This window comes from Theropithecus gelada, chromosome 14 (assembly GCF_003255815.1).
Source record: "Theropithecus gelada isolate Dixy chromosome 14, Tgel_1.0, whole genome shotgun sequence".
NCBI classification, from domain to species: domain Eukaryota; kingdom Metazoa; phylum Chordata; class Mammalia; order Primates; family Cercopithecidae; genus Theropithecus; species Theropithecus gelada.
In genome coordinates, this window is record NC_037682.1 from 50,603,566 (window position 1) to 50,622,188 (window position 18,623).

General features: G+C 40.8%; 1 protein-coding gene across 2 annotated transcripts; it reads left to right on the forward strand.

Moving 5' to 3' along the window:
- Positions 1-4,874: 4,874 nt before the first annotated feature.
- Positions 4,875-17,277, forward strand: LOC112606070 (vitamin D 25-hydroxylase). Of its 2 annotated transcripts, none has more exons than XM_025356033.1 (5): positions 4,875-5,146; positions 11,242-11,383; positions 14,632-15,264; positions 15,839-16,168; positions 16,986-17,277. In XM_025356033.1, exons 1-5 carry the CDS (start codon positions 4,922-4,924, stop codon positions 17,159-17,161), a joined length of 1,506 nt encoding a protein of 501 aa, XP_025211818.1. In that variant the 5' UTR covers positions 4,875-4,921; the 3' UTR covers positions 17,162-17,277. The 2 variants fall into 2 exon arrangements, with proteins under 2 accessions (XP_025211818.1, XP_025211819.1); XM_025356034.1 differs by having other exon boundaries at positions 4,877-5,972.
- Positions 17,278-18,623: the final 1,346 nt, after the last annotated feature.

The following is an 18,623-nucleotide window of genomic DNA, read 5'->3' on the forward strand; positions in this document are numbered from 1 at the left end:
ATCTTCTTTGATGAGGATGTTCATTTAATGAGAACATGAATTAATGTGTTCTGTTGTCATACACGTGATGTTCTCAGGCTTTGAGATGTGTGGTATTGATATTCTCTACCCGAAATGATCTCAGACTCCTGAGCTTTTTGGTTCGTTACATCTGTATTTTATAATTATTGTTTCCTTTTTCATTATCAGATTGTCAGATGTCTCCAGAATGGTTGGTGTGGCTATCTCTAACAACAATTCAATCTACTATTACTTTGCTTCTTCAAATCTACTGTTTTCAGAAGCACAATATAAGAATGTTTATGAAAATCATTTGCAAAGCAGAAGAAAGCTTTAAATTAAGACTTAAATGTCTCTCTGAGTGATATTCATGAATTTTAAATAGAGAATTTTATTACTTTCCTTTCCCTTCACTCAGTGTCCCAAATGAGACCAGTTGGTAGGGAAGAATTGTAGTAACATCTTCAATGAACACAATCATGAGGAAGTCCCTGGGTATAAGCTGGTTGTTTGGTGCAGACTACAATTACTGACCCCCAAGACTGAGCACATTTCCTGTGTTTTGCACACTTGTAGAACTGTTTCTTTAATTCAGAAAACAGAAATGTTTGGCATCTTGAAAACATAGTAATACTTGCAAACATAAATAATAAATTTACTTGTGATTATTTGACCGGTGTTGGCATCCCCCAGTAGACTGTAAACCCCAGGAACATAGGGACCATGACTGATTTTGCTCGCCATTATATCCCCAGCATCTAATCTAGTAGGTGCCCAATACATTTGTGGTGAATGACTGAAAGAACACATGGCAAGTCCAGAGCCCAGAATTCTGGTTCTACTGGTGCTATCTTGTGTGACCTTGGACAGAACACTAAACTTCCTCTGACTCTCTGTTACTGCATTTGGAAGAGGGTCTTCAACAAGATCATGAATTGTTCATGCACTTTTAGATTTCTATTTTTTTGTAACACAAGGAAAGGAATACAAGATATCATGACAGAAGATGGCTCACTGGGGAGCTGGATGGGAGGAAGTGGCAAGGATTGGTTGGCTGAGTATCCCTAGGAAATGGCAGGAATAACTCCTGGTTCTGAGAAATGTGATTTGGAAAAAATGTGCCTTTGGAAAAACTGTGAAGGGAAAGAAGTTTCTCTGTAAAACTTCCTTTCCCCTTCTGCATCCTCTTCTTAAGTCCCAACACCCACCACCACCATCATCACCATGCCACCACCTCCAATAAATCCATGTCATCATATCTCCCATTAGGCCTTGCCTGTAAATGTGGGATTAAATTCATTCATGTATAGGCATTTTTAGGAACTTCCTATTACTGTACTCTCCTGACACCAGATTTTGCATTTTCCAACTAGCCTGTTATAGGGAATGTTCCATTCGTATCATTTAATTTGTAAAGACTGAACTTCAGGCAAGTGGGGTGGGGAGGACTTTTTAAAGTGGTCACAGGGAGACTTTCATAAGGTTCCTAATCTCACCCAGAAGTGCTACTGGTCTGCCAGCCCCACCTCAGTGCCTGGCTCCCAAGAGCATAATGAATATCCAAGTGCACAAACTCAGTTTCTACACACCATTTTGTAATCAAAGTCTTCATTTGGGTACCCTACCTCTGAGCACAAGGACTAGGATAAGGCAAGTGAGGAATTCACCTTGGGAACAGAATTTAAGAGGGCTCCAAGAAGCCCAGAATCAAGATAACACTTTAATGCAACACTTTAAAATCAAAATTGAGGCAAAAACCCATTATGAACAAGACATCAACTTTTTAATAAGGCAGGATAAGTATTATTGACTTTTTTCTTTTAGCTCAGGCTCCAATATGGCTCAGCTTGGTACTTCCTCTGACTCTCACTTCCTTCAATTCTGATGAAACACACTGAGAGTGCACATAATGGAACGTGCAAAGGAGGCACATTTGCGCTGATTGCATCACTCTGTGTTGGGAGCTCTCTGGGACAACACTGATGGCCCAGGCCAGGGCTGCAGCCTTTCAAGAACAGAAAGGGACCCCAGGAGATACTGCCCCTCAGGATGAGTCCTGGAGCTTTGGTTCAGTTCCCAAAGGCCCAGAAAGAGGTTCTGATTCTGGCACAGCACTGCTGTTCTCTGTTAAAACCATTACCGTTCTGCACATATAAATGGCAAAGCCCTATACAGGGTGTTCACCCATTCCACCCCGAGTACTGAAGATGAGATCTCAGCCATGAAACAGTGAAATACTTCACTTCCTGCTCCCCTAAACCTTCCTGTCATGATAAAAGCCATAGACAAACATTATTGATTGTTTGCTATCACTCAAAGAGCAAATGCAAGAAGGGGGAATAAGGGAGAGATTTATCTTTGTTGAGCTGAGAGAACATGATAAACTGTCACAGGGAAGGCTCTGTGTCCTGAAAGACTTACAGTTATTCCTGAGAATCCCCCACCTATTATCCCTCAAGGAGCGCTGGGGTGGGGTGGGGCGGGGAACATTTCATCAGTGCTGTCAGTCAGACATGGCTGCCTTGGGGTAACTCAGCTCTCCTCTGCTACGTAGCCAGGGAAAGAATGCCAAAGAAGGAATGCTCCTTAATTTAAGTGAATTGGAGGATATTTTTGTAATGAAAATTAATCCTTTCTGAAAATAAATGACGGCAGGGGGCCCACTCCTGAACCAAGTACCTGTACTGTATAACGGCTGTGGCCAGACCAAAATCTGTAAGCCTCCTGGTGCTGCAAAGGCAGGGTTGATCTCAGGCATCCCATAGGTGATCTTCCCCAGCTCCTGGTGCCTCAGCAGCATTGCCTCCCATCCACAGTCCCAATATCCATCCTGTGTCATCTCCACTGGCCTTTGGTAAGAAATTAGAGACCAAGTTTAGTAACGATCTCTCACAATTATTTTTTCATTTTATTAGATTATTGATTGATAAGAATTTTAAGGAATCTCTTAATAGGCATTTGTAATAGGCAGCAGGTAGATATTCTGTGGCTAGAGATCCTGTGACACATGCCCTGGGGGGGTAACTTCAGCCCCTGGGGATGGTCACAAGTCAGTTAAACAGAAAAACTAAAAGCCCTGACTAACTTGCTGACTTCCGCAGTGTCCTTGCATGGGAGATGTAGAGAAATTGGAAACACTCTCAGAGGACAAGATTTGCTTAGTACATGATGCCTTTGCCCTTGATATTTCCTCTGTTTGGAATATTTTCCCCCATATCTGCCTCAAATTTCCCTTCTATAGTAGGCAGAATAATGCTCCCCTCCCCCCATATGTCCACATACTAATCCCTAGAACTGTGAATATGTTAGGTTTCATGGCAAGAAGAATTAAGGTTGCAGATGGAATTAAAGGGCTAATCAGCTGACCCTGAGCCGGAGATTATCCAGGTGGGCCCAATATCATCACAATGATCCTTATAAGTAGATCATTGAGACAGCCATGTTGGAAGGATCTGAACTGACATTAATTGCCTTGAAGAGGAAGGAATGGGGGATGAAAGTCAAGGAATGTGGGCAGCCTCTAGAAGCTGAAAAAGACAAGGAAATAGAATCTCTCCTACAGTCTCTAGAAGGAATGAAGTCCCACTAACACCTCTCTGTCAGCCCAGGAAGACTCACTTTGGACTTCATACCTCAAAAACTGTAAGAAAATAAATTTGTGTGATTTTTAAGCCATCAAATTGGGGGTAATTTGTTACAACAGTGGTAGGAAACAAATACACCTCTTTAGCAGTTGATCTCAGCTCCAACGTCATCTTCCTAATAAGACTTTCCTTGACAGCCCTTGCTTGCTAAAATATCTCCCAAACCACCAGGCATTTTCTATAATGCACTTTTTGTTTGCTGATGATTATCTAAATTTATTGTATTTCCATTTTATTGCTCTTCCCTCTCATAAGAATGTAAGTTCTAGAAAGGGTGGGATTTTGTTGCTCTTATTCACCTATGTATCTCCATCGCTTAGGACATGGGAACACAGTAGACATTCAATTAATATTTGCTGTGTGAATGAGCCGTAAGGTAACGAGGACCATAAAACTCATGCCCTTCTAAATCACAATTAGAGGGCAGCTGTTAGAAGAGTCCCAAACGCAGTAAGTCCTGTGTTGCAAGGAACTGTCCAGTAGAAAACAGGAATAAAAACAGAATTAGCAAGAATAATATGAAATCAGTTGCTTAATTCCAAGCAGTGGAGGCAGAAATCTTGAATAGTAAATACTCTCCGTGAACAAGTGCAGACAAGAGTTCCGTGATTGCCAGTAAGTAATCAGTTTGGAAAGACCAGAGAGGGGTCAAATATAGGTAAACTGAGTTAATCACATAAACTGCTCAATCATCACAATTCTTAAAAGATCACACACAAAAATACATTAACAGGAGAAAAATAGTAAAACAGGACAAAACAGTAAAATTACTTTCTTTTACTACTGATGGGTCAGTTTTCTACTGGAAATTCTGAAAAGTATCAGGTTCGGCTAAAGACTGCAGTGTTGATCACCTCTCCAGTTTTCCTAGTCTGAAATGAAATGAGCAGACCTGGTACTTAAAAAGACACTTTAAGAAAGGGCTGGCCCCAGAGAGGCAGGATCCGCCTACCCCAGTGAATGAGGCCGTCCTGACACCTCGTCAACATTCTGGTGTCAACATTCTGGAAAACGGCCTCCAGGCTCATTGCTCCGCCTAGAGCCGCGCCACCTCCAAAGGGTAGCACCGGCTACCCGCTCCGCAGAGCCGACTCCGAGCCGCGCAAAGCTGCAGGGTCGTCGTCCCGAGGGGACCTGAGCGCTCACTCAGTCAGCCAATGGCCACGGAGCTAGGGCGGGACCTGAGAGTATCCTGCCAATGGGAGTACGGCAGGGCTGGAGGCTGGAGTGCCAGGGACTCAGGGCGGCCGTGGCGTTCGCACCCCCAGCTCGGGCAGATGTGGAAACTTTGGGGAGGTGAAGAGGGCGCAGCGGCGCTCGGCGGCGCGCTCTTCTTGCTGCTTTTCGCGCTGGGGGTCCGCCAGCTGCTGAAGCTGAGGAGGCCGATGGGCTTCCCTCCGGGGCCGCCGGGGCTGCCATTTATCGGCAACATCTATTCCCTGGCCTCCTCAGCCGAGCTTCCCCATGTCTACATGAGAAAGCAGAGCCAGGTGTACGGAGAGGTACCGCTCCGACGGGTCCCGGGCAGGGAGGGCCGCCAGACTGGCCCGGGCTGGCCAGGGCCTTCCTGGTTGGACTTATGGCCGCTCGTGAGCCGAGTAATAGGGACCTCTCCACATGCCGGCTGCCCGTTGAGGGACATCCGCTTCCAGGCTGTGGAAGGGAGGAGTCCTCGACGCCGTGCCCCCTGCAAGGGGAGCCCCGCCCCTGTCGGTGACCCACTCCGGGCCGAGGCCCCGAGGCGATCCAGGCCTGATTTTCCCGCTACCGCTCGAGTTCTTGCTCCTGCGCCTGCGCCGTTTGGCTCGCCGGCCGCGGAGCCACTTCAGGTCCAGGTTGGACCCCTGCCCTCAGGGCGGGCGTCTTGCGAGTCGGCCTCGCAGCTCTGTGGAAGCTGCACGCGGCTTGTCGGAAAATTAAGGCGTGTTAAATTCTAGATGGTTAATAACAGGTTCTTCGGTGTTTGCAGTCGATGAACTACTGGTGTAGGCGTTTGCTGTGAGAATGGAGAACGCAGGGGAACGCCCCTAACTGAGAAGCTGGCCCTGGGAAATGATTGTGAACGCGTGAATGAACTGATGACTAAAATCCGCTGCGGGGGTCCCACAGCACAGATGGCAATGCCGTTCTGACTGGCTGGGAACGGCCCCTTAGCAGATACTTAAAAGGCGCCTTCTGTGTGCCACTGTCACTGCCAACTTGGTGACTCATTTAAAACTCACAACCAGCCGGTGAGGTCGGTACTTAGCTCCTCCTCAATCTGCGGAGGAGAAAGCAGCACGGAAATGCCTTGTGACTGGCAGCGGAAAAGGCGACCCCCGCATGTGTGTGGGTGTCCTGAAGTCCGGAGGGGGCAGGAGTTTCCACGGGGCCTGACCAGAGCTTTACCTGTTTTGTTTTGAATTACACTTATTTATATGCAACTACAGGCCTGACGCTAGCGGTGAAAAAGGCAGATACAGCCTTTTAAGGAGTTGGCAGATGAGTGGGAGAGAAAACTAATCTCTTTATCGACCACAGGCTGTGGTCAGTGTTTTGAAGGAAAAGTACAGGGATGTTTGGCAACTGTGGTATTTCAGGTTTGACCTTAAATCCTTACTTAAACCAATTTTTACAAGAATTGGGCTAGGTGCCCGGGCGCGGTGGCTCACGTCTGTAATACCAGCACTTTGGGAGGCCCAGGCAGGCGGATCACGAAGTCAGCAGATCAAGACCACCCTGGCTAACACGGTGAAACCCCGTCCCTACTAAAAAAATACAAAAAATTAGCCGGGCGTAGTGGGGGCGCCTATAGTCCCAGGTGCTCGGGAGGTTGAGGCAGGAGAATGGTATGAACCCGGGAGGAGGAGCTTGCAATGAGCTATCTCGCCACTGCACTCCAGCCTGGGCGACAGAGCAAGACTCCTTCTCAAAAAAAAAAAAAAAAAATTGGTCTAGGTTTCTAGAATAGAAAGTCACTAATGGTTTACGTTCCTTTCACGACTCACTAATAGTTTACGTTGTTAAAGGTAAGCTGGACGAGGTAACAAAAGTATGTATAATTCTTAGATCTTATTTTCCAGCCGACAGTTCTCCCAGAATTGAGTTTATTCAAAATGTGAAAGCATAAGACTAGAGATCGGGTCTTCTGCCAGACAAAACTTGACCCCTGTTCTGAGTTTGTTTTTTTTCATCTCGTTAGTGAGAATAACAACGGAAAACAGTAAAGTGCTACTCAAGTGTTCTTGGTTATTGTATGTGTTATTAGTTTCTTTTTTTTTTTCTTTTTTCTTTTTTTTTTTTGAGATGAGTCTCACTCTGTCGTCCAGGCTGGAGTGCAGTGACACCATCTCGGCTCACTGCAAGCTCCGCCTCCCGGGTTCACGCCATTCTCCTGCCTCAGCCTCCCGAGTAGCTGGGACCACAGGCGCCCGCCACCACGCCTGGCTAATTTTTTGTATTTTTTAGTAGAGACGGGGTTTCACTCTCTTAGCCAGGATGGTCTCGATCTCCTGACCTTGTGATCCACCCGCCTTGGCCTCCCAAAGTGCTCGGATTACAGGCGTGAGCCACCGCGCCTGGCCTATGTTATTAGTTTCTATACCCAGAACAGGTTTGTTCGACCTCCAAGTTTGAAAGTATTTTTAAACAAGTTATTTGAAATGGTTTCTCACAGAAAAGGGAATTAAACGTTTCTTATATAAGTATTTGAACTGAAAGACACTCCGTATTACTATGAATATTTATTTTGGGCAGGGGGTTGTCTAAGTCCCCTATCATAGGTTACAAATTATAAACGTACTAGACTGTCGTCTTGAGATATTTAGATCGGTTCAATAGATAAGAATTGGGCATGAGCAGCTAGTTTTATTGCTGGTACCACTTTTGAGGGAACCATGGTTCTTTATGGAGAAAGCTCTTGACTACAAATGAAATAGGACTAAACTGTTATTAGCTGCAGTGGGGCAGAGGAAAAACTGAAAGGAGCAAACATGAAAAAGAATATGCATCAAAGAGTAGACAGACGTTGTTTGCCTCACTATGCCTTAGGTTTAGTTGATAACCACCAAACATATTAACTCTAGGCTACAGCAGCATTTGATCTTTATCCTGGTGTGAAACATCTCTAGAGATCTCCCATTATTTTAGAGATATATTCCAATTCTGACAAACTCTCAAAGTTGGTATAAATTGTTAAAATACTATACCTTTTTTTGGAAGTGGAAGAAGACTGTTCCCTCCTGTAATTCCGAAAGGTTATGAAAAGTTGTTCCTAGGACTTATTTCTAAATAAAATCTTAGTTTCCCACTGTCTTTTAAATTTGAGATGTATGCTCACAGAAAACAAAACAAAAACAAAAACCCCAAAAAACACTGGACTTTAAAATTACTTAGGACAGTCACTTCAGGTGATACCCGCCTTTGTGTTAATCTGTGAATTCAGTTCTGCTTTGTGATTCTTGAAAGTTAAACAGCCAGTCCTCAGGACTTATATATTCATTTTAAAGGCAATCTTATATAGAAGTGTATCACACTGAAAATTACCATTTCCTTGGAGATTCATTCTGAATGTTTAAATTTCTGCAGTAACTTTAATCTTAGTCTAGATTTAGAGAGGCATTCCCTGGCTAGCAAAGCCAATACAAGTGGCTTTATCAGATTATTTTCAGGTAATGGACTTAAGGATAATAAAATTATTCCATTAAGGCAAGTAGAATTGACAGTGTATTAATTTATTTTTACAGCATTTATTGAGAACTTTATGCACGGCACTGAATGAGATTCTGTGTAAGGATTCAAAGATGAAAAAGATGAAATCACTGCTCCTAGGGAGTTTATAATTTAGCAGGCAGGCAGAAGACAAGAATATGAATGTTTCTGGTCCAAGATAGTGTTAAATAAGTGCCATGGGAGCTTCTAAACTCCCATGTGTGGTTCAAAGCAGAGAGAAAAAGAGTGCCCCAAGAAAGGCATCATGGAGAATCGTCCCTAAAGAGTTGGTATGGTTATGATAGTATGGCAGTCAAGGGAAGCTTTCAAAATGAGGGAACAAACCAAGCAAAGGTTGAAAAGTGTGGCAGTCACTTAATGGTTTTCATCAACAGCATTTGCACATTTGTCTGTTATTAGCACTTAGCCCATGATGTTATAATAATATGCTTAAATGTATATCTCTACAACTATTCATTAATTCAACATCTATTTCTATTGTCATATGCTGTGCACTGTCCTAGGTGCTAGAGATATAGCAGTGACCAAAACAGATTCCTGCCCTTGTGTAGCTTATATTCTAGTGGGGGGAAGACAGACAATATACATAAACACAATTAAGTAAATTATATAATATGTTCAAAGAGTACAGAGCAGGAAGTAAACTAAATTAGGGTAAGGGAATGGAGAATGTTAGTGGGTCAGATTTTAAATTGCTTAATCAGAACAGTCTCACCACAAAGATAGCATCTGAACAAAGACTTAAAGGAAATGAAGGAGCAAGCTATAGGAATATGAAAAGGAAGAACATTCTAGACTAAGAGAAGAGCAAGAACAAAGGCCATAAAGCAAGAGAATGCCATGTTGAGAATTACCTGTAAAAAGACAAGGATGAAATTAAGGAGGCCAGTTAGGAGATTGTTGTTATAAGGGAGAAATGCAGGTGACTTAGATTGGTCACCTGCAGGTTATAATAAATTGATTCTGTTTATATTCTGAAAGTAGGAACAGCATAACTGCTGAGCAGTTGGATGTGGAGTTTGGAAGAAAATAATGAGTCAGTATGGGTGACTGCAAAGTTCTGGGCCTCAACAACTTGAAGGATGTATGGAGTGGTCATTAACTGGGAGAGTGAAAAATTATGAGTAGGGCTGGTTTGGGCGAGGGAAAGAGACTTGGAGATCACAGAGTGATCTAGAAGAAGGCAAGGAAAATGTTTTGTGTATTCCTCTTTACATCTCTGCCAGCATTATAATTAGCCCATAATTGGCACTAAAAATTATTGAATAAATCAAATAATATATAAGCTAATCTGTACCCTTCCATAGATCAAAGCAGTTTAAGGATAAGTTTTCACAATTTGAGTTACAAACCTTTACCAAAGTCCTTGAAAACAGTGTATACAGGAATAGATATTAGTTCAAGTAAAAATTTCTCCAGTTCTACCCTCAAATACAGGACTATTTCAGATTCTTGAGTAAAGGTGGATTGTGTAACAACTTTCTCAAACCATGGCTCCTCCTTGCTTTTTAAGGTCCCTGGTGTCCATAGTTTGAAGTTCTACCCTGAAGCGCTATCCTGAAATACATTTGCCCTCTGTTCTGCCTTCATAGTGACACAACTTTAAGTTCATGGTTCTTTTACTATCCTTGTTGAATGTCATCTTTTTTATTGTCTCTGCTAAAGTTCACTTCTGCGAAGAGACTTTCCTTTAATAGGACTACATTACTGCATTGTCCCCACTTTGCTCAGCTGGTAGCCATTCCCTTTTACTTAGAACTCTTCTGTTGTCACTTTTGACTAATACCACTGCTTATGGCAGGCAGTCAATGTTCTTTTCCCAAGGTTCTGGATATACCTACTGCTCAGTTGGCAGAGCCCACCCTTATGCCAAAGACTCTGGTGGCCTCATTACTCAGCTGATTAGTTGTTACCACTTGGCAGTCCTCATGACCTTTGCTGATATAACTTTCTGCTGAACTTTTGTTCTCTGCTAAGCCTCCTGTTTTCTTCTGAAGTAGCGTGTGCCATGGCTAAATCTCTTTGACTTGTTTGCACAGGGATAAGGCTTGTCTCAGTATTTTGGCTGTAAAAAGCTATCCAGAAAGGATGGCAATAAGCAGTCTTAAGGAAGTATCGTTCTCTCACTGGACTAGGCTCTTACATTGGGTTAGCTAGAATAGACTACAGGAGGTGTGACATTGTAAGTGAACCTGAGGTGAGGCACAGGGCAGACAACTCCAGCAAGGCATGGAATGGATTCTGTTTTGCCTTCCCCTTAAGTGAGAGGCAACTACCTAACCTATGTGGTAAATGCCTTTCCTCCAAGGTTAGGTTCCCTTAGAGCCCTGTTCATTCCCTTTGTGGAATACAGAGAGCCAAATACAAATGGGCTTAGTTACAATATGTTTATACTTCAAAGTTGTCTCTCAGGTCTTTGACAATCCTCTCCCTCACTTAGCCTCATTCATCTTGGAAATAGAAGGAGATTCCTAGATATCATTGAACATTTTGAGGTAGAATGAATCATAAGAGAGCATGTATATCAAATATATTTTCTATGGCAATACTGAAGCCCAAATAGGTTAAGTGTTCTGCCCAGAGTCTTATATCTCTTTAATGGCAAACCTTAAACTAGACTCAGGCCTGCCAAGTCCAGTACCCTTTTCATTATACCTTTGGTAAGATTGTGACTTCAGGCACTGAATGGCATAATGAAATCACACAGTTTTGCATGGCTTATAGAAGGAGGGCACTCTGAACATTGTCAGGTGAGTAATAACTGCCTATATTTTCAGGGACGTAACAAATCCTGGAAAAGCCACACTTACCACTTGTAGATTTCCATGGTTATATTTCTCCATACATTCTGCCATTTAAATGTTGTTTTTCTTCTCTCTTCTCAAAGATCTTCAGTTTAGATCTTGGAGGCATATCAACTGTGGTTCTAAATGGCTATGATGTAGTAAAGGAATGCCTTGTTCATCAAAGTGGAATTTTTGCAGACAGACCATGCCTTCCTTTATTCATGAAGATGACAAAAATGGGAGGTATGTTTATTTGCACCTATTTAGTGATTTACTAAGCTATTTTAAATCACATTTCTTATTTTAAGTTTTAGTGCATAGAGTTGGGATTATTTTGTACTGATTAATAAGAAACTATTTACTTATATAACCTGGTATCTGAGGACCTTTCAGGCTGTACTACTTTCATATTTTAGACCAGTACATTGCTAATTCTGTTGTGGTTCAGCTCTAATAAGTATTATAAACTTTTAAAGAATCAGCACCTAATAACATCTGCAGGTTTTGTGAAACAAGTTAGGAATAAACACATACTTGCACTTGAATCCAAAGTGCCCTTTTGAACCCAGTCTTGAGTACTTGATGACATTTTTACTATCGTTTTACTTAAAAGCTTACAGAACTTGAAACAGCTTTCTTGACTACTAATCACTGTGATTAGTAGGTGTAGAGTTGCATGGCTTGTGTAAAGGACTAGCGTTCTGTATGGTTTAGTATTGATCAGTGTTGGAGATTCCATATTCAACAAGGGGGAGAGACTGAAAATTGACAAAATCGGTAAGAAGAAAGCAGCAACAGACAGCCTAAAATAGAATGTTCAAATCACATACAGTGGTTTTAATAGTTAATAGTATAAGACTTTTTACTAAAGTTGTATCCTAAATTCTCTAATATGAGTTTCACATTTAATTTCAAAGAAAAATTTAACAATATCTTGCTTACATAGGCAAAAACTAAAGACATTGATTGAAAAGACAAAAATAAAACTCCTATATTACATCACAAAGGAAATCAACTAATGCAGAGAAAGCACAAATTGTAAAAGACTGAATTCTCAGGCCAGGGTATAATGATACTTGAAAGCAGTAATATAAATAAAAAACAAGCAATTAGACCAAATAAGAAGCCACAATTATAATAGACCTTTAAAAAGATGATGAAAATGAAAGATGATGCAATCACAGTAATATTTGAGACAAAGTATATATTTTTCAAAGCTGTAAATTTATTGTTTAGACTATTTTCATCATAAAGGATTTGACTTAAGATTTTTAAAAACCAGGTAGAAAATTATGTGTTGCTTTAAGTTACTATGTACTGACCTTGGAAGTAGAAAATCATGGCCACTATTAGCCCACTGTGTGAATGGAAAAAAGTTGCCTTTTGGGTGGGCCCAGCGTCATGCCCAGGCACACAGCTTAGCCAGTGTAGGGTTATTATAAACAGTGCTCCTCTGTACCTTCTTGTGTATATATCCCATGTGCACATATTTCTCTAGGGCTGGTTTCATCTTGGCACCATTGCACTAGCTGTTCCTTCTAACTACAGTGGTCTTTCCTCAGGTATTTGCTTGTTTCACTTCCTCATCTCCTGTGAGTCTTTACTCAATGTCATCTTCTCAGTGAGCCTTTTGCTGACTACCCTATATCTTTTTACTTGCTATATAATTTATTTGTTGTTTTGTCTGTCTCTCCTACTAGTGTCTAAGCTCTGTGAGGGTAGGGATCTTTGCTTCTTTTGTTCCCTGATACATTCCTGACACTTAGAACATTGCCTGGAACATAGTAGGTGTTCCACAAATACATGTTAAATGAATATTTGTTGAACGAATAGTCATCTGGGAGTATAGAAAAAAGAATGGGCCGGGCGCGGTGGCTCAAGCCTGTAATCCCAGCACTTTGGGAGGCCGAGACGGGCGGATCATGAGGTCAGGAGATCGAGACCATCCTGGCTAACACGGTGAAACCCCGTCTCTACTAAAAAATACAAAAAACTAGCCGGGCGAAGTGGCGGGTGCCTGTAGTCCCAGCTACTGGGGAGGCTGAGGCAGGAGAATGGCGTGAACCCGAGAGGAGGAGCTTGCAGTGAGCTGAGATCCGGCCACTGCACTCCAGCCTGGATGACAGAGCAAGACTCCGTCTCAAAAAAAAAAAAAAAAAAAGAAAAAAGAATGGACTATGGGAATGTAAGATTGCTACACAGCACTAATGACCCCCTCACATATAGTAACTTTTTAATAAGCTCTACATTCAAAAATTATTGCACAATAAGTTGTTGGAATGTAAATTTTGTGTGTACCTCATGTACACAAGAGAATGTGACATTTTTCATTGTGGGTTGTGTTAGTCCATTTTATATTGCTATAAAGAAATACCCAAGGCTGGGTAACCTATAAAGAAAAGAGGTTTAATTGGCTCATGGTTCTGTACACTTTATAGAAAGCATGGTGCTGGCATCTGCTTCTGCTGAGGCCATCTGCTTCTCCTGAAGCTCGCAATCATGGCAGAAGGCATTGGAGAAAGCCAGCATGTCATATGGCAAGAGTGGGAGCAACAGAGCGAGTAGGGAGAGTCCTTAACTTTTAAACAACCAGATCTCACATTAAGTGAGCAAGAACTCACTTATCACCAAGAGGCTGTTGTAAGACCATTCATAAGGGATCTGCCCCTATGATCCAATCAGTTCCCACCATGCCCCACCTCCAACATTGGGAATCACATATCAGTGTTAAATTTATCATAGGTACAACCGTGTCCCAGTAATGAGTGAAATTTTGAGTGAAGTACATGTTACAGAAATATGTGCACTGAAGATGTTGAATTAATTTAAGGGGGAAATTTTCCATAGTAGCCACATCAAAACAGCAGATACATTGTGGAGACTCTGAAATTTTAAGGTAGGCAATATCAGCATTAGAAAAGTTTGAGCTTCATGTTTGCCCTTCTTTTGACTTCAGCATTTTGACTATATTGACAGCTCATTCAGAGTTCCCTACCCCTGTCATAGTTTCTTGATTGTCTACCATATCCCTTTAACAGGAGGAAATTTATATTCTAAAATCCATTCTCTTTTAAGCAGAAAATTTCTAATCCTAGAAGGATGATTTTTTAGGTGTTTGTTTAGTCTAAGATAAAATTTTGCCCATTGAACATGCGGTCATTTCTCTTTGGTAAATTAGGCTTATGGTAAAATTTGGATAATATATAGTCACCTGGCCCTATTTCACCAGGTTAAATTACACAAGACTGACTAGCTTCTTGTGGTGGTGCAATTATAGGTCTTTTCTACCAGTCTATAGATAAGGAGTAGAAAACCTTTATCTGTTATAATACTCTGGCTAATGAGTTGCTGAGAACAGGACCCAACCATGTAGTTATATAGGAGTATAATTTGCAGAAGGATGACTAACCATCCATTAAAAAATTTTGTTCCCTTTCATTTTTTAGATACAGAGAAGTAGGAATTATACAATATTTTAATTTTTTTTTCAGGCCTACTCAATTCCAGATATGGCCAAGGATGGGTCGATCACAGGCGATTAGCTGTAAACAGCTTTCGATATTTTGGATATGGCCAAAAGTCTTTTGAATCTAAAATCTTGGAAGAAACCAAATTTTTCACTGATGCTATTGAAACTTACAAAGGTAGACCTTTTGACTTTAAACAATTAATAACGAATGCTGTTTCAAACATAACCAATCTGATCATTTTTGGAGAACGATTCACTTATGAAGACACCGATTTTCAGCACATGATTGAGTTATTTAGTGAAAATGTGGAACTAGCTGCCAGTGCCTCGGTCTTCTTGTATAATGCCTTTCCATGGATTGGCATCCTGCCTTTTGGAAAACATCAACAGCTGTTTAGAAATGCATCTGTGGTCTATGATTTTCTCTCCAGACTCATTGAAAAAGCTTCAGTCAACAGAAAGCCTCAGCTACCTCAGCATTTTGTTGATGCTTATTTTGATGAGATGGATCAAGGTAAAAATGACCCATCATCTACTTTCTCCAAAGAAAACCTAATTTTCTCAGTGGGTGAACTCATCATTGCTGGAACTGAAACTACAACCAATGTGCTACGGTGGGCGATTCTTTTCATGGCCCTTTATCCTAATATTCAAGGTGAGGATTCTCTTGATGATCTCAGGGTCTATCCTTACATGTAGGGTTCATACATGTTTTTGAGTCTTAGCCATGCACAATACATTTTCTTTAGGAACTCCTGCTATGCCAGCCAAGGATAGAAATATTTAATAGCTACAAAAAAGAGTTTTCAAATCTATTATCTCAATTCATGTAAAAAAAATCTCTGAAAGAGGTCTTATTATGCTTATGTTATAAATGAGAAAAAACGCTGTATCTGCAAGTGGCAGAGCTGGAACCTGAACTCTGATAGAATTTAAAAAACTAATTTTATGTTTTACTATTTTTCTTACTCCAATTCTAGGTTTGTTTGATGTTTATTCTTATTACTTATGTCTTTCACAATAGAGCTACCCAGAGCACTGGGTACTATTAGTACAAGATATATAGCATATATTTCAACAGAATGCCCAGATAATAAAAAATCTGAATCTGGATGTATCTGTATCCTATTGGCTTGTTATTGGTTATCATTTATTTTATTCCAGAGGGAAATAACTTTAGCTATAATTCTAAGAATTGCATAATAACTTGAATACTTTTTCTCTGACAGGACAAGTTCAGAAAGAGATTGATTTAATTATGGGCCCCAATGGGAAGCCTTCTTGGGACGACAAATTCAAAATGCCTTATACTGAGGCAGTTTTGCATGAAGTTTTGAGATTCTGTAATATAGTTCCATTAGGGATTTTCCATGCAACCTCTGAAGATGCAGTTGTACGTGGTTATTCCATTCCTAAAGGCACAACAGTAATTACAAATCTTTATTCTGTACACTTTGATGAAAAGTACTGGAGAGACCCAGAAGTGTTCCATCCTGAGCGATTTCTGGACAGCAGTGGATATTTTGCCAAGAAGGAAGCTTTGGTTCCTTTTTCCCTAGGTAAGAGAACTTTCACAGGGGCGTAACTTTAGAATAAAGGATAATGATAATTCATTAGATATAGCATCTTAATCTGAAGCATCCTCTTGTAGAATTAAATATCCCAATTCTAAAAACACAGAACTGATTCTTACAGGAGAGAATGATTTAATTGGAAGTAATTAACACCTGTTTCTGCTTAATATAAGCCTTAATTTATCAACTATAGATGGACTTTTGAGAACCCCTGGCTTCTTCTAAAACTGTTTTTGCCTCTGGCTTTTTCGCCCATAATCAAAACTTGTGGAATGAGAAGCCAGTAACCCAGAGAGGGAAAAGATACAGTCACTTAAGTAAAACTAGAATCTCACTATCTTGGCTTCTGGTTATTGTATTTCATCTTCAACTAGGAAAATATTGCTGCTTCTGTGAAAAGGTACAAAAGACCCATGGAAAATGGACTAGAAACTCTTCCCCTTCATTGGGGAAGAACACACTTAGTTGAAATGAAGCGGACTTTTCTTGAGCAAAATGTCTCACCTCAAATTAGATCTTTTGTGGCATATCTTAGGCTCTGTTGCAGCATGGGAGGGAAGTGGGAGATGGAACTAAAGTCTTACAAAAGTCCATGGTCTGACAAAAGGAGGTAAATGTATGGGTTCTAGGAGCTGAAGTGTCAAATCCTATTCTTTGAGATTTAAGAGAATCCTTTAATAAACATAATTCCCTCTTACTTTCTTTAAGTTCCAGATTTCCTGAATGACACCCAAATATTAGACATTAATTTTGGTAAAGACTGTGGGTTTAAAAAATTATTATATCTGCTTTTTCTGTTTAGGGAGAAGACATTGTCTTGGAGAACAGTTGGCTCGGATGGAAATGTTCTTGTTTTTCACAGCATTGCTTCAGAGGTTTCATTTGCATTTTCCATATGAACTAGTTCCAGATCTGAAGCCGAGGTTAGGCATGACATTGCAGCCCCAACCCTACCTCATCTGTGCTGAAAGACGCTGAAAGTGCCTGGATGTTTTCGGGAGCAAGGATGTATATTTGCCTTATCCCTGAACTTGGTTTAATCAAATCAATGTGTGTATTAGAATAAAAGTCACAGCATCATAAAGCCAAATGAACACAGATGTGTCTTAAAATAGTACTGGAGCAGAAACAAGCACTAGTCATGATTGCTTTTCAAGATTTTATGACTTCTGGGGTAAAATTCTCTGTTGAGAGACACAAAGGTGCAAATGATGGGTGTTGCTTAAAATGCTAAGAAGAGTCATGGATGCCCTAAGCAGAGCATCTTGTTTAGTAGCAGGTACTTTTATCCCTTCCTGACTTCATCTGGCTTCTGTCCTGGGGGGCCTTGGTTCCAGAAACCAGCTCCCTTCTGATCAGGTATTGTCATTAATGAACTGTGTGGTACCAGTCCAGTTTAATAGAGGACTACAGAAGAAATTAAAACCCAAATAAATGAGTTTGGACTTTAGAGGTATTTTAGATATGGTGGGAGATTGTAGAAGAAATATGTATTTAATGTAGAGCCTGCCAGTGCTTTTGTATCTTACTCCCTGCTCTGTCTTCATAAGAACTGTGTCACTCTTCTTATAAATGAGGGTCTGTGTGACCCTGAGTGTCCACCTTCATAGCAGCAGTTAAGTAGATAGGACATTACAATAATATATTTAAAATTTAAAATGATACATGGTTGTTGAATCTTTGTTGGCACATTTTCCCTGGCACCACTTCTTTCTAAAACTAATCACAAGGATTAAAGATTGAATTCACTTATATCTTTTAGAGGTCTCTAGGCATTTCCATGGGTTAGTGTTATTTTTCTAAAGATAATTATATTCAAATCCAAAAACATGCTCTAGAGATAAGGGTAACTGTGTAAACTGGGACACTTGAGAGTGAATGGGGTCCTCCTATTCATAGTTATATCAGGACAACAAGAGTAAATTGTGACTGCCCTAAACAAACTGGAATGTATATTGACCCATTTATAGCTATTTTTACATCATCATTTCTTATAAAGTTGTGAAATTATGGGTACATGCTCTTGTAACATGGCTCATGAATAGTTGTAGCCTCAGAGTCAGCGCACACAACAATGACTTCTATTAAGAATATGGATTTAACCTTAGTTTGGACTTACCTGTTGAACAGTTTCAAGTTTGTGTGTTATACATCAGGAGTCTGCATCTTGGATATATTCAGATGTTTCCAGTTGCAAGGGGAAGAAAATCCTTGCAAGTTCACTTAAATAATAAAAGGGAAATTTGGAGGAAGGGTGGAAGTTTTAGGGTCCATATGGCTTAGATGTTACATGGTGTAATCAAAGATTCTGCTTCTTCCCACTTCTCAATTTTGCCTTCCAGATGATACCAGCTTTATCTTAAGGCTAGCTCATGGAGTACATGTGCTTTGCCCACCTCCATACAGAGAAAGCAAGCTTAGATCGTTTCTGGGAGAGCAA

Bases quoted from the DNA above. Each gene is read 5' to 3' on its own strand.
- LOC112606070 (XM_025356033.1), top strand. From the start codon at position 4,922: ATGTGGAAACTTTGGGGAGGTGAAGAGGGCGCAGCGGCGCTCGGCGGC. The intron at 11,384-14,631 runs GTATGTTTATTT...TTTTTTTTTCAG, and splicing joins GAAGATGACAAAAATGGGAG to GCCTACTCAATTCCAGATAT. The intron at 16,169-16,985 runs GTAAGAGAACTT...TTTTCTGTTTAG, and splicing joins TTTGGTTCCTTTTTCCCTAG to GGAGAAGACATTGTCTTGGA.